Genomic DNA, 12,182 nt, shown 5'->3' with positions numbered 1-12,182 from the left:
GAACAAAGCCTAAAGTTAGTAGGAGAAAGGAAATAAAGATCTGAGTGGAAATAGAAACTTAAAAAAAAAAAAAAATAGGAAAGATCAGTGAGGGATGCCTAGTTGGCTCAGTAGTTAGGGATCTACCTTTGGCATAGGTCGTAATCCTAGGGTCCTGGGATTGAGTCCCGTATCAGGCTCCCCACAGGAAGCCTGCATCTCCCTCTACCTATGTCTCTGCTTCTCTCTGTGTCTCTCATGAGTAAATAAATAAAATCTTTTTTAAAAATCAATGAAATCAGGAGCTAGTTCTCTAAAACTGTATACCTTTAGGCAGATGCAGCAAAGGAAAAAAAGAGGACTCAATGAAAAATGAAAGAAGTTATAACCAACACCATAGAAATACAAGGAATTGTAAGAAACTGTTATGAAAAATTAGAAGCCAATAAACTGGACAACATTCCTTCTTGCCACTTTTATCCAACATAACAGTGTGAGACTTAGCTGCAAGGATCAGATAAGAAATAAAATGTATCCAAATTGATAAGGAAAAAGTAAAATTGTTATTATTTGCAAATGACATATTATACAAAGAAAACCCTACAGACTCTACCAAAAACTATTAGAATAAATGATTTCAATAAAGTTGCAAGATAAAAAATTAACACAAGTCAGTTGTGCTATACTACTAATAAAGTAGTAGGAGAAAAAGAAATTTAGGAAGTAATTTTGTTTACAATTGCACCAAAAAGAATAAAATACCTAGGAATAAACTTAACCAAGAAAGTGTAAGACCTGTACTCGGAAGACTTAGACATTGATGAAAGAAACTGAAGATGACACAAACAAATGGAAAGACATTGCATGCTCATGTTTGAAAAAACAAATATTGTTAAATATGTTCATACTACCCAAAGCAATCTATAGATTCAATGCAATTCCTATCAAAATACCAACAGCATTTTTCACAGAACTAGAACAAATAATATTAAAATTTGTGTGGAACCACAAAAGAATGCCAAATATCCAAAGCAATCTTGAGAAAGGAGAACAAAATTTGTTATACCACAATCCCAGATCTCAAGATATACTACAAAGCTACAGTAATCAAAACAGTATAGTACTGGCACCAAAAAAATAGATCAATAGAACAGAATAGAGAACCCACAAATGATCCCACACTTATATGATCATTTAATCAACAAAGGAGGCAAGAATATACTGTGGAGAAAAGATAGTCTCTTCAATAAATGGTGCTATGAAAATTGAACAGCTATATAATGACCACTTTCTCACACCATACACAAAAATGGTGAAATATAGAACGAATACGTCATGGGATAAAAGGTAAGACATAGGGAATATGGTCAATGATACTGTAATGTTGAGTGCTGACAGATGATTAGCTACACTTGTGGTTGAGCATAGCATAACATATACAGTTGTCAAATCACTATGTGGTACACCTAAAACTAACATGTCAACTATATTTCAATAAAAATAAATAAGTTAGACAACCTAGAAGAAATATATAAATTCCTGGAAACAGAATCTTCTAAGGCTGAGTCAGGAAAAAATAGAAAATCTGAGCAGACTAGTAACCAAATTGAATCAGAAATCAAAAACCCGGGATCCCTGGGTGGCGCAGCGGTTTGGCGCCTGCCTTTGGCCCAGGGCGCGATCCTGGAGACCCGGGATCGAATCCCACATCGGGCTCCCGGTGCATGGAGCCTGCTTCTCCCTCTGCCTGTGTCTCTCTCTGCCTCTCTCTCTCTCTCCGTGTGACTATTATGAATAAATAAATTTAAAAAGAAAAATATTTAAAAAAAATCAAAAACCCTCAACAAACAAAAGTCTAGAACTAGATGGCTTCACAAGTGATTCTACCAAACATCTAAAGAAGAGTTAATACCCATCCTTCTCAAGGTATTCCAAAAAAAACAGAAGAGGAAGGAAAGCTTCCAAAGTCATTCTACAAAGCCAGCATTCTACAAGACAAGTTTTTGATACCAAAACCAGACAAACACACCACACACAAAAAAAAATTATACATCATTATGCCTGATGAACATAGATGCAAAGTCCTCAAAATAATAACCAACCAAATTCTACAACACAGTAAAAAGATCATTAACCATAATCAAGTGGGATTTATTCCAGGGTAGCAAGAATGGTTCAGTATCCACAAATCAATGTAATACACCACATTAACAAAATGAGGGTTAAAAATCTAATGACCACCTCAATAGATGCAGAAAAAAACATTTGCCAAAATTCAGCATGATAAAAACTCAACAAAGTAAATTTAGAGGGAACATACCTCAACATAAATAAGTCTCTATATGACAAACCCTCAGTTAACATCATACTCAATGGTGAAAAGCTGAAAGCTTTTCCTCTAAGATCAGGAGTAGACAAAAATATCCACTCTTACCTTTATTTGATGTGGTACTGGATGTCCTAGCTACAAAAATCAGAAAAGGAAGGGTGCCTGGTTGGCTCAGTTGGTTAAACTGATCTTGGTTTATTTCTTGGTTTCCATTCAGGTCATGATCTCGGGGACATGGGATCAAGCCCTACTTCAGACTCCAGATTCAACAGGAAGTTTGTTTGGGATTCTCTCTCCCCCTCTGCCCCTCCTCACCTCTTTTTCTCTCTCTCTCAAATAAATAAATCCTTTTAAAAAAAAATCAGAAAAGGAAAAGAAGGGTCATCAAATTAATAAGGAAAAAGTACAACTGTCACTATTTGCAGATGACATGATACTACATGTAGAAAAACCCTGAAGACTCACCAAAAACTATTAGAGTAAGTGAATTCAATAAAGTTGTAGGATACAAAATTAGTGTACAGAACTCTGTAGTGTTGGTGTACACTAATAACAAAGTAGCAAAGAAACTTAGAAAACAATTCCATTTTGGGGCACCTGGCTGGCTCAGTCAGAAGAGCATTTGACTATTGATCTCAGGGTTGTGAGTTCAAGCCCTACACAGGGTGTAAAGATTACTTAAATAGGGTGGTGGAAGGGGAGGAGGGTGGGGGGTGAGGGTGAATGGGTGACAGGCACTGAGGGGGGCACTTGACAGGATGAGCACTGGGTGTTATTCTGTATGTTGGCAAATTGAACACCAATAAAAAATAAATTTATTATTAAAAAAATAAATAAATAAAATAAAATCTTAAAAAAAAGATTACTTAAATAAAACTTTTTAAGAAGAGAAAGAAAAAGAAAGAAAGAAGAAAGAAAATAAACTCCATATATATTTGCATCAAAAAGAATAAAATATCTAGGAATAAACTTAACCAAGGAGGTTAAGAAGGAGGTTTGAAAGACCTGTACTCTGAGTTAAAATGTCCATACTACTCAGAACAATCTACAGGTTCCATGCCTTTCCTATCAAAATTCCAATAGTGGTTTTCACAAAACTAGAACAGAAGGTCCTAAAATTTGTATGGAACCACAAAGATCCTGAATAAGTAAAACAATCCTAAGAAGAACAAAGCTGGGGTCTTACAATCCCAGATCTCAAGGTATACCACAAAGTTACAGGGTTCAAAACAGTATGATACTGGCACAAAAATAGACATATAGATCAATGGAACAGAATAGAGAGCCCAGAAATAAACCCATGCTTGGTCTTGTGGTTATGGTCTTATGTCTTGGTCTTATGGTCTTGGTCTTGGTCTTGGTCTTGGTCTTGGTCTTGGTCTTGGTCTTGGTCTTATGGTCAATCAGTCTACAACCTTTGTTGTAGATTGTAGGCAAGAACATACAACAGTGTCTTCAATAAATGCTGGTAGGAAAACTGGACAGCCACATGCAAAAGAATCAAACTGGACTACTTTCTTACACCACATACAAAAATAAAATCAAAATGGATTAAAGACCTAAATGTGAGATCTGAAGCCATAAAACTCCTAGAAGAAAACATAGTAATTACTCTGACATCAGCCGTAACGATATTTTTCTAGATCAGTCTCCTTAGGCAAGGGAAGTAAAAGCAAAAAAGAAACTATTCTGGCTATCTCAAATAAAAAGGTTTTGCACTGCAGAGGAAATCAACAAAATGAAAGGGCAACCTACTAAATGGAGAAGATATTTGCAGATGATATATCTAATGAGGGGTTAATATCCAAAATATATAAAGGACTCGTACAACAAATAATCCAATTAAGAAGTGGGCAGAAGACCTGAATAGGCATTTTCCCAAAGAAGACATGCACATGGCCAAGAGACACGTGACAAGATGCTCAACTTTATTAATCAGGAAAATGCAAATCAAAGCCACAATGAGATTATCACCTCACACTTGTTAGAATGGCTACCACCAAAAAGATAAGAAATAAAAAGTATTGGCAAGGATGTGGAGAAATGGGAATGAACCCCAGTGTGCTGTGGGTGGGAATGTAAATTGGTGCAGCCACTATGGAAAATAGTATAGAGATTCCTCAAAAATTTCAAAACAGAACAACCATAAAACCCATTGATTCCACTTCTGGGTATTTTCCCAAAAAAAAAACAAAACACCAATTTGAAAAGATTTGTGTCCCCCTATGTTCCCAGCAGCATTATTTGCAATAGCCAAGTTACGGAAGCCACCTAAGTGCCCATGATGGATGAATGGGTAAAGAAGATGTGTGCATGTGTATGTCACAATGGAATATTACTCAACCATAAAAAAGAAGGAACTCTTGCCATTCACAACAGCATGGATGGGCTTAGATAGTATTCTGCTAAATAAAATTAGTCAGACTGAAAAAGACACATGGCTTATGATTTCACTTATACATAGAATCCAAGAAACAAAACAAATAGACTCACATCCAGAGAATAAAACTGGTGGTTGCCAAAGGAGAGGCAGATGGGGGATATGGGCAAAATAGGCAAAGGGGATTAAGTACAAACTTCCAGTTATACAATAAATAAATCACAGGAATTAAAAGTACAGCTTAGGGAATATAGTCAACAATATTTAATAACTATGGTGACAGTGGTAACTACACTTACTAATGATGAGCATTTGTAATATATATAATTGTTAAAACACTATGTTGTACATCTGAAAATAATAGAACATTGTCAACTATACTTCAACTTTTTAAAAAATTATTAAGATCATCAGAAGAAAAAATGAGTAGCATTGCAATGGTTAAATACCTTATCATATGTCTTCTGGGTTGAAGGCATTAATTAGATTTCATAGGTTCCCTTTCTTCATTCCCAACTTGAGAGCTATAGGGATAGACTTCGCACTGTCAGTCCCTATAGGCTAGGGACGTTATGCCAAATGCACAAAAGTAAATAATTATCACTCTCAGAGCTGATAGTGACTGTCAAGTACAGTCATGTTGATTCACTCTACTTGATTTGAAAGTATCTAAAGACAGTTAGGTGTTTAAGAAAAACAAAAGATGTGAGCTTAGGATGTACTACTCACTATCTTAAAGGGTACGGGACCATGACATTTCTTTAAAACCAAGTGAGACCCTCAGTGTAGGTCTTCAATGCAAACTTTTTACTAAGCCATGGATGAGTGGGAGAAACTATGGCTCTCCTAAGTGTGACTGTGGTCAGTGGGCTGCTGGAACCAGATTACCATACCTCTTTGATGAAGGAGCCTGGCTGACCCTGAATCGCATTTAAGTGGAAGCCATAGCCATTTTCGCCTTTAACCAGCCTGCAGAGCTTAGGCTTATGATTTCCTACTTCCTCTGTAGTATCTGAACTTGAAACCTCTGGAGGAGCAAGAGTAGGAGCTGGAGCCTGCTTGACAGCACCATTAGGCAGTTCTTGACTTTGATAGTAGAGAAATGGAGAAAAATGAGCCTTTTGAAAATAAAAGGGGAAAAAAAACATGAATTGCAAGTATGAATAGTTATACTTTATTAAATGTGGTAGCTTAATTTACAAGGTATCATACATGTTCCACAACTCTGGCAAATACATTTGATTGGGGGCAGTAAAATTTCTCTACTACCCCAACCAGGAAACGTATGAAGAAAGATTGAGCTTGGCTATGGAGTAATATGTATAAATATGTAAATAAATGCACATACACATAAAATAAAAGCAGTATAGAATGTTGCATAAAGATTCAAAAATAAGTTTAAAAAATTGCTAGTTTCTTTTGACTTTGTGATAGTAAGCAAGTCACTGACCAACTGTAGGCAGTCTCCCTGTGGGAGATTACACACATCAAGGGACTTGCTCTGTAGCTCATGCATAATAGGTTCCTATAGCCCTTCCTCTTCAGTAAGATGGTCTTCAGAGCTCCTTAAACACATCAGAGAAAGTGAAACAAAACACTATTTTTATCACCATCTTAAGTACACACAGTAATTTGTTGTACTCATTTTACTATTGTAATCTTTAGCTGACACTTGTTATGCCAAACTCTTCACCAACTTTTTTTTTTTTTTTTTAAGATTTTATTTATCCATTCATGAGAGACACAGAGAGAGAGAGAGGCAGAGACACAGGCAGAGGAAGAAGCAGGCTCCACGCAGGGAGCCCAACATGGGACTCGATCCCAGGTCTCCAGGATCAGGCCCTGGGCTGAAGGCAGCGCTAAACCGCTGAGCCACCCTGGCTGCCCTGTTCACCAACTTTAAATACTTCTACTCCATCTCCACTCTCAGACCATCCATGTGAAGAAGGGAATGATGGTCTTGAATACAAAAGAGACATAGAACAGGAAACATATGACTGATTTTTTAAAAGAATTAAGAGCTTAGTACACTGTGGGTTTTAATTGAGAGAATTAAAAGGGTAAATTTGGGTATGGTAAGAGCCGAGATCAGCAATTAAATTGCTGCCCACGAGTATACAGGACATTTGTTAGGCAATGAGTAGAAAATCAAGCAATTGAAAGTGAGTACAAAAAAAAAAAAAAAGAAAGTGAGTACAATGTGTGCTCTGCCCCAAGTCACACTGTTCAGCAGCCTGGTTAAAATTAGGTTGGGGTCCTCTGGTTATCATCTCTCTAACCACAAGACCACATCTTCCTTCCTAAGCAAGAATAGCACAGCTAAGAACTTCCTAGGTACCCAGTTCAACTAAGTTTCAGACATTTCAGTGATATATTTGCAAGTGTCCCACATTTCTTTCTGTCTTTAAAATGTGGAAAGTTATCAGTGACTCTTCACATATAGAAATACTGTTGAATCACTATCCAACACGCAAATCAACTGTAAGTGATAGTAGCAGCTAATCTTGAAGACAAGTACAGTAATGTTAAACACTTAATGAGTTTTTATTCACTTTCAAATATTTGAGTTAGGCATTTGTTTTATTCACTGATAGATCTCAAAGATACGCCCACCCCCACACACTCCTGTATGGAACCTACTTTAATTTTTTTTCAAGATTTTATTTATTTATTCATGAGAGACAGAGAGAGAGAGAGAGAGAGAGAGAGAGGCAGAGATACAAGGCAGAGGGAGAAGCAGCCTCCATGCAAGGAGCCTGACGTGGGACTGGATCCCGGGTTTCCAGGATCATGCCCTGGGCTGAAGGCGGCGCTAAACCACTGAGCCACCAGGGCTGCCCTGGAACCTACTTTAGAGGGGATTTGGAGAGGAGGAGGAAGAAGATGGGGATAGGCATCTTTTTAGATCAAAGTTCTCTTTCATATTAACCAGAACATTATTTACATCATTGTCATAAATTTAGGAGGGACTGGAAAATAATTGGTGCCTGAATCCCCTTTACAACAGCCAGATCAGGAACCTCCTGACTTCTGCCTGAACTATCCACCACCTGGGAAGTCACCACTCAGCAAAAATGGCTCCCCCTGTTCCTGGCAGCTTCAGTGGTCCTAAGCCAAAAGCTAGCTCCCTATGTAATAGACTTCTGAATTCTTTTATATGTATATATTTACATATATATATAAATATAAAATATATATACATATACATTTATATACATATAAATATATATATTTATACACACACTATTTACCACATTTTTTAAAGATTTATTTATTTATTTATGATAGACATAGAGAGAGAGAGAGGCAGAGACACAGGAGGAGGGAGAAGCAGGCTCCATGCTGGGAGCCTGATGTGGGATTTGATCCCAGGACTCCAGGATCACGCCCTGGGTCAAAGGCAGGTGCCAAACCGCTGAGCCACCTAGGGATCCCCTATTTACCACATTTTAAATCCATTCATTTGTCAGTGGATACTTGGGTTGATTCCATCTTTGGGCTAATGTGACTTAATCTGTGGTCTAGCATATGGTCTATTCTGGATAATGTCCCATGTGCCCTTGAGAAGAATGTGTTCTGTTGTTGGGTAGATGTGCTCTGTATTTCTGTTGGATCTAGTTAGTTTCTTTTGTTCAAGTCCTTGAGTTCCTTATCTTCTGAGTGGTGGCTCTATTCACCATAGAGAATGGGATATTGAAATCCTCCAACTATTATGATAGAATTGTGTATTTCTACTTTCAAGTTTGTCAATTTTTGCTTTATGTTTTTTCCAGCGTCATTAAAGTATAATTGACAAATTGTATATATTCAAAGTGTACAGTGTTATTTGATAACATTGTGATGTGACCACCACAGTCAAGGTAATTAACATATCTATCACCTTACATAGTTACCATTTAGCCTTTCAAGTTACTTGAGGATATTCTCCTTTCTTCCCCAAAGCCTATGCTTATTCGAGTTAAATATTCACATGGTGATTTCCAAAATCTCTGCCCTGATTACCTTTCTTTTTTTTTTTTTTTTTTTAAGATTTTATTTATTCGTTAGAGACACAGAGAGAAAGAGAGGCAGAGACACAGGGAGAGGAAGAAGCAGGCTCCATGCAAGAAGCCCGACATGGGACTCGATCCCAGGTCTCCAGGATCACACCCTGAGCTGCCAGCTGTGCTAAACCCCTGCGCCACTGGGGCTGTCCCCCTCCCCCCGGGACTTGCCCCCCCCCCCCCGCCCCGGGGGGCTGCCCCCTGATTACCTTTCCTGACACTGGTCTTCTTATAGTCATGTTCTCAGAACTGGACACAGTGTTGACTTAACAAACATAACATTTCTATGTGCCAGGTATTATTCTGAATGTTCTAGATATTACCTCATATAACCCTTCATAGTAGCTATCCCCCATCTTACCACTAAGGAAACAAGCACAAGGAGCGTAACTTGCCCAAGATTCCATTACTAGTCACTTCAAGTATGGTCTGAATAACTCAGTACAGTAATACTATCGTCTCCAAAAGCCGAGTGTCAGTTAAGGTAACTTTAAATTGCCTTTTGGGGATGGGGGTAGCTATTTAGAGTATCATCAGGTTTCTGGTCTTTTTTTTTTTTTTTTTTTTATAGTCCTCAAATCAGGTCTCACCATTTGGTACTCATACAATTTAGTTTTAAGTTAGTTTAGTACCTGAAGCTTATTCCTGTTTAAACTTAAACTTATTAGTTTTTATTCTTCTATCCTGACTACATATTTTGAATATTATAATCTCTAGTAAATTAATTACCCATCAACACATTAAGCCATTTGTACGAGTTAAGTATGTTAAACGTTTTCCAGGTCTCCATCCAAATTTGGCAGTAAACTAGCTTATGATAAGAAGTATACCACTGGAGACATCTATTCAGATTGACATTGTTCCAATACGAATTATTCTTCAGGTATGGTTGTACAACTACCTAAAAAGCCATTAATTGTTCTATCATCCAGTTCACTCTTTAATCTTCTTTACACAAGTATCTTGAAATAGCTAATCAAAATGTGCTGAGAATGTATATGGTATAATGAATTAAAAACTTGGGTTTAAATACTGGCTGAGGTATTTAAAAAAAAAGTTTAGAGAGACTAAGAAATTGGTAATCTATAAAAAGGAGCCAATGCCACCCCCTATCATATTCCTCCCTCTGTATCAGTTATGTACATTTAGATGCTTCCATTATTGTGTTATCACATGGAACAAGTCCATCTTTGTTCATCTTTGTGACTGTCACCTAGCAAGACAGATTAGGTATGTAGAAGGTCCCTAAATGTTTGTTAAACTAGACTGAATACCTCAGTTCTTGTGATAAAATTTAAAAATTATTAAAAAGCAAAATATGCACGTTAACACCTGTTGTGATTAAAAGTGGCAAGCAAATAAGGTTAGTTTGATCCTAAGGTTAGTTAGTCTTGGTGAATCCATGTTTCTCTTTCCTTGCTAAGGGCTTAGAAGCTATTTAATAATACTTTCTAGGCTTTTATGTGGGGTTAATGAAATTTATTGGTCTATAATTTAAAATCCAATTGTTTCCTATTTGGGAAAGTTAGTGCTACATCTGCCTATTTCCAGACTATTGTTCATAGATTTTTCTCAGATCAACAAGAGTAATTCTGTAGTTATATTTGCAAATTCTTTCAAAATCTTAAATTTAAGGACTTAAAACTCATGTACCAATCACTTGGCATTCTCTTATGACTACCAATTTGAACTTCAGTGCAGTCTTAATGAGGATTGTTATGCCCTTCCAGTTTGAAAATCAAAGTGGTAACCTAGCCAAAGTTTGAGACTTGAGTGAATTGACCCAACCTTAATGCATGAATATGCAGCCTTAAATTACTTACCAGTCTGTACATGTTGTCCGTCTCTTTGTCTACCACCAGCAGCGAAGTCTGATCTCCGCCCTTTCTAATCATTTCCACCACACTGTCATGATCCAGGGATTCCACAGACTCGCCGTTGACAGCCACCAGCAGGTCATTGTTCTTCAAGCCAGCCTCCTCTGCTGGACTTCCGGAATCTATGTCCTTGATGACTTGACCTAGCCTCCCAAAAAATTAAACTATCAGAAAGACTTATAGATTAAACTGAGGAAGTTCTGTGGGAGCCCACCACTCTAATAAAATGAATTTGGAAGGTGTGCTGAATCCTACTGCCCCTCCCACTGGCATCCAAGGATGACAATAAACACCCTATCCAGCCTCATCCCCTGCCCACAACTTACTCCACGAACAAACCCAACCACTACCAATGAAAGGATCTTACAGAAAAGAATCATGTTGTTACTAAAAGTGTGTGAGATTCAGTCTTGACAAAATAACATCCTAAGCATTAAGAATCAGCAAATTCCCAGGAAGTCAGTGAATATCTTTGTGCCCATACATCTTACGTAGAAGCTAAGCTATTAAAATGAGGAAGAAGAAAAAAGAACGACACCAAAGAACTCAGAGCCTAGGAAACACATGCTAGCATTTTAGTAGCGATTGGGTGTATTCAACTGTGAATGTGCTTGTATGTGTGTGCCTCAAGGATGTGTCTTTACCCTTCCTCTCCTGACTTGAACTGTCTTCATGAGATGCCTTCAGGTCTCTCACATTTTTTTGTCCCTCCCACTATTTTGAGAAGTTCCAGTTTCACTTTTCCAGCTAGCTGTTGGGCATCTCCAGCTAGGTAGCCCATAGATCCCTCAAATGTAACATATTCAAACCAAAAGTCATCTTTGCCCATCTCCCCCATCCCAAAGCTCTTCCCCTTGCTCACTTGTTCATGGGAGCATTATCCCCTCAGTTACCAACAGTTAGCATCAATTATTCCTCAGTATCCACTCCCCATATTCTAATCAACTGCTAGGTCATTTGATGCTACCTTAATATTTGACACATTTCTTCTCTGGTCCCACTTCCTCTACCCTAAATGCATATGGTATTAGTTCTGGCCTTAAACTCTACTGGACTATAGCACCTTACCAACTGCTCTCCCTGTCCCTAATCCTTGCCTTCTCCAATACAGATCTGCCTTCAGATTCATCTTTATGCAACATCTAACCAAATTATTCCCTGGTCCAGCAGCACAAGCGTGGGCTTTAGAACTGAACAGACCTGGGGATCCCTGGGTGGCGCAGCAGTTTAGTGCCTGCCTTTGGCCCAGGGCGCGATCCTGGAGACCCAGGATCGAATCCCATGTCAGGCTCCCGGTGCATGGAGCCTGCTTCTCCCTCTGCCTGTGTCTCTTCCTCTCTCTCTCTCTCTCTCTCTCTCTCTGTGTGTGTGATTATCATAAATAAATAAAAATTAAAAAAAAAAAAGAACTGAACAGACCTGAATTTGATCCCAGTTAAACCACAACTATTTGTCCTTATAGTTACTGTATCTTCTCCCAGCCCTCAATTTCAGAAATTCTTCTTGCAGAATTATTAGGAGTACTTGAGATGTGTAAAGCCTCCAAGATATGGTAGGCTTAATTTTTTCTTCCT

The 12,182-nt window shown here is 37.9% G+C and overlaps 1 protein-coding gene across 3 annotated transcripts in view; it reads right to left on the bottom strand.

Moving 5' to 3' along the window:
- Nucleotides 1-12,182, bottom strand: part of PDZK1 (PDZ domain containing 1) — a 40,317-nt gene that overhangs the window by 5,808 nt on the left and 22,327 nt on the right. For all 3 annotated transcript variants that reach the window (XM_077842526.1, XM_077842525.1, XM_077842524.1), the window contains 2 exons: nt 10,555-10,751; nt 5,582-5,806 (listed from right to left, as the gene is read on the bottom strand). In XM_077842526.1, the coding sequence (XP_077698652.1) occupies nt 5,582-5,806; nt 10,555-10,751 (422 nt within the window). The remainder of the gene's footprint in view (nt 1-5,581; nt 5,807-10,554; nt 10,752-12,182) is intronic.

Source organism: Canis aureus, chromosome 12, assembly GCF_053574225.1.
Source record: "Canis aureus isolate CA01 chromosome 12, VMU_Caureus_v.1.0, whole genome shotgun sequence".
In the NCBI taxonomy this organism is placed as follows: Eukaryota; Metazoa; Chordata; class Mammalia; order Carnivora; family Canidae; genus Canis; species Canis aureus.
Note: the sequence above shows the minus strand (reverse complement) of the source record. Positions and strands in the feature narration are given on the sequence as shown.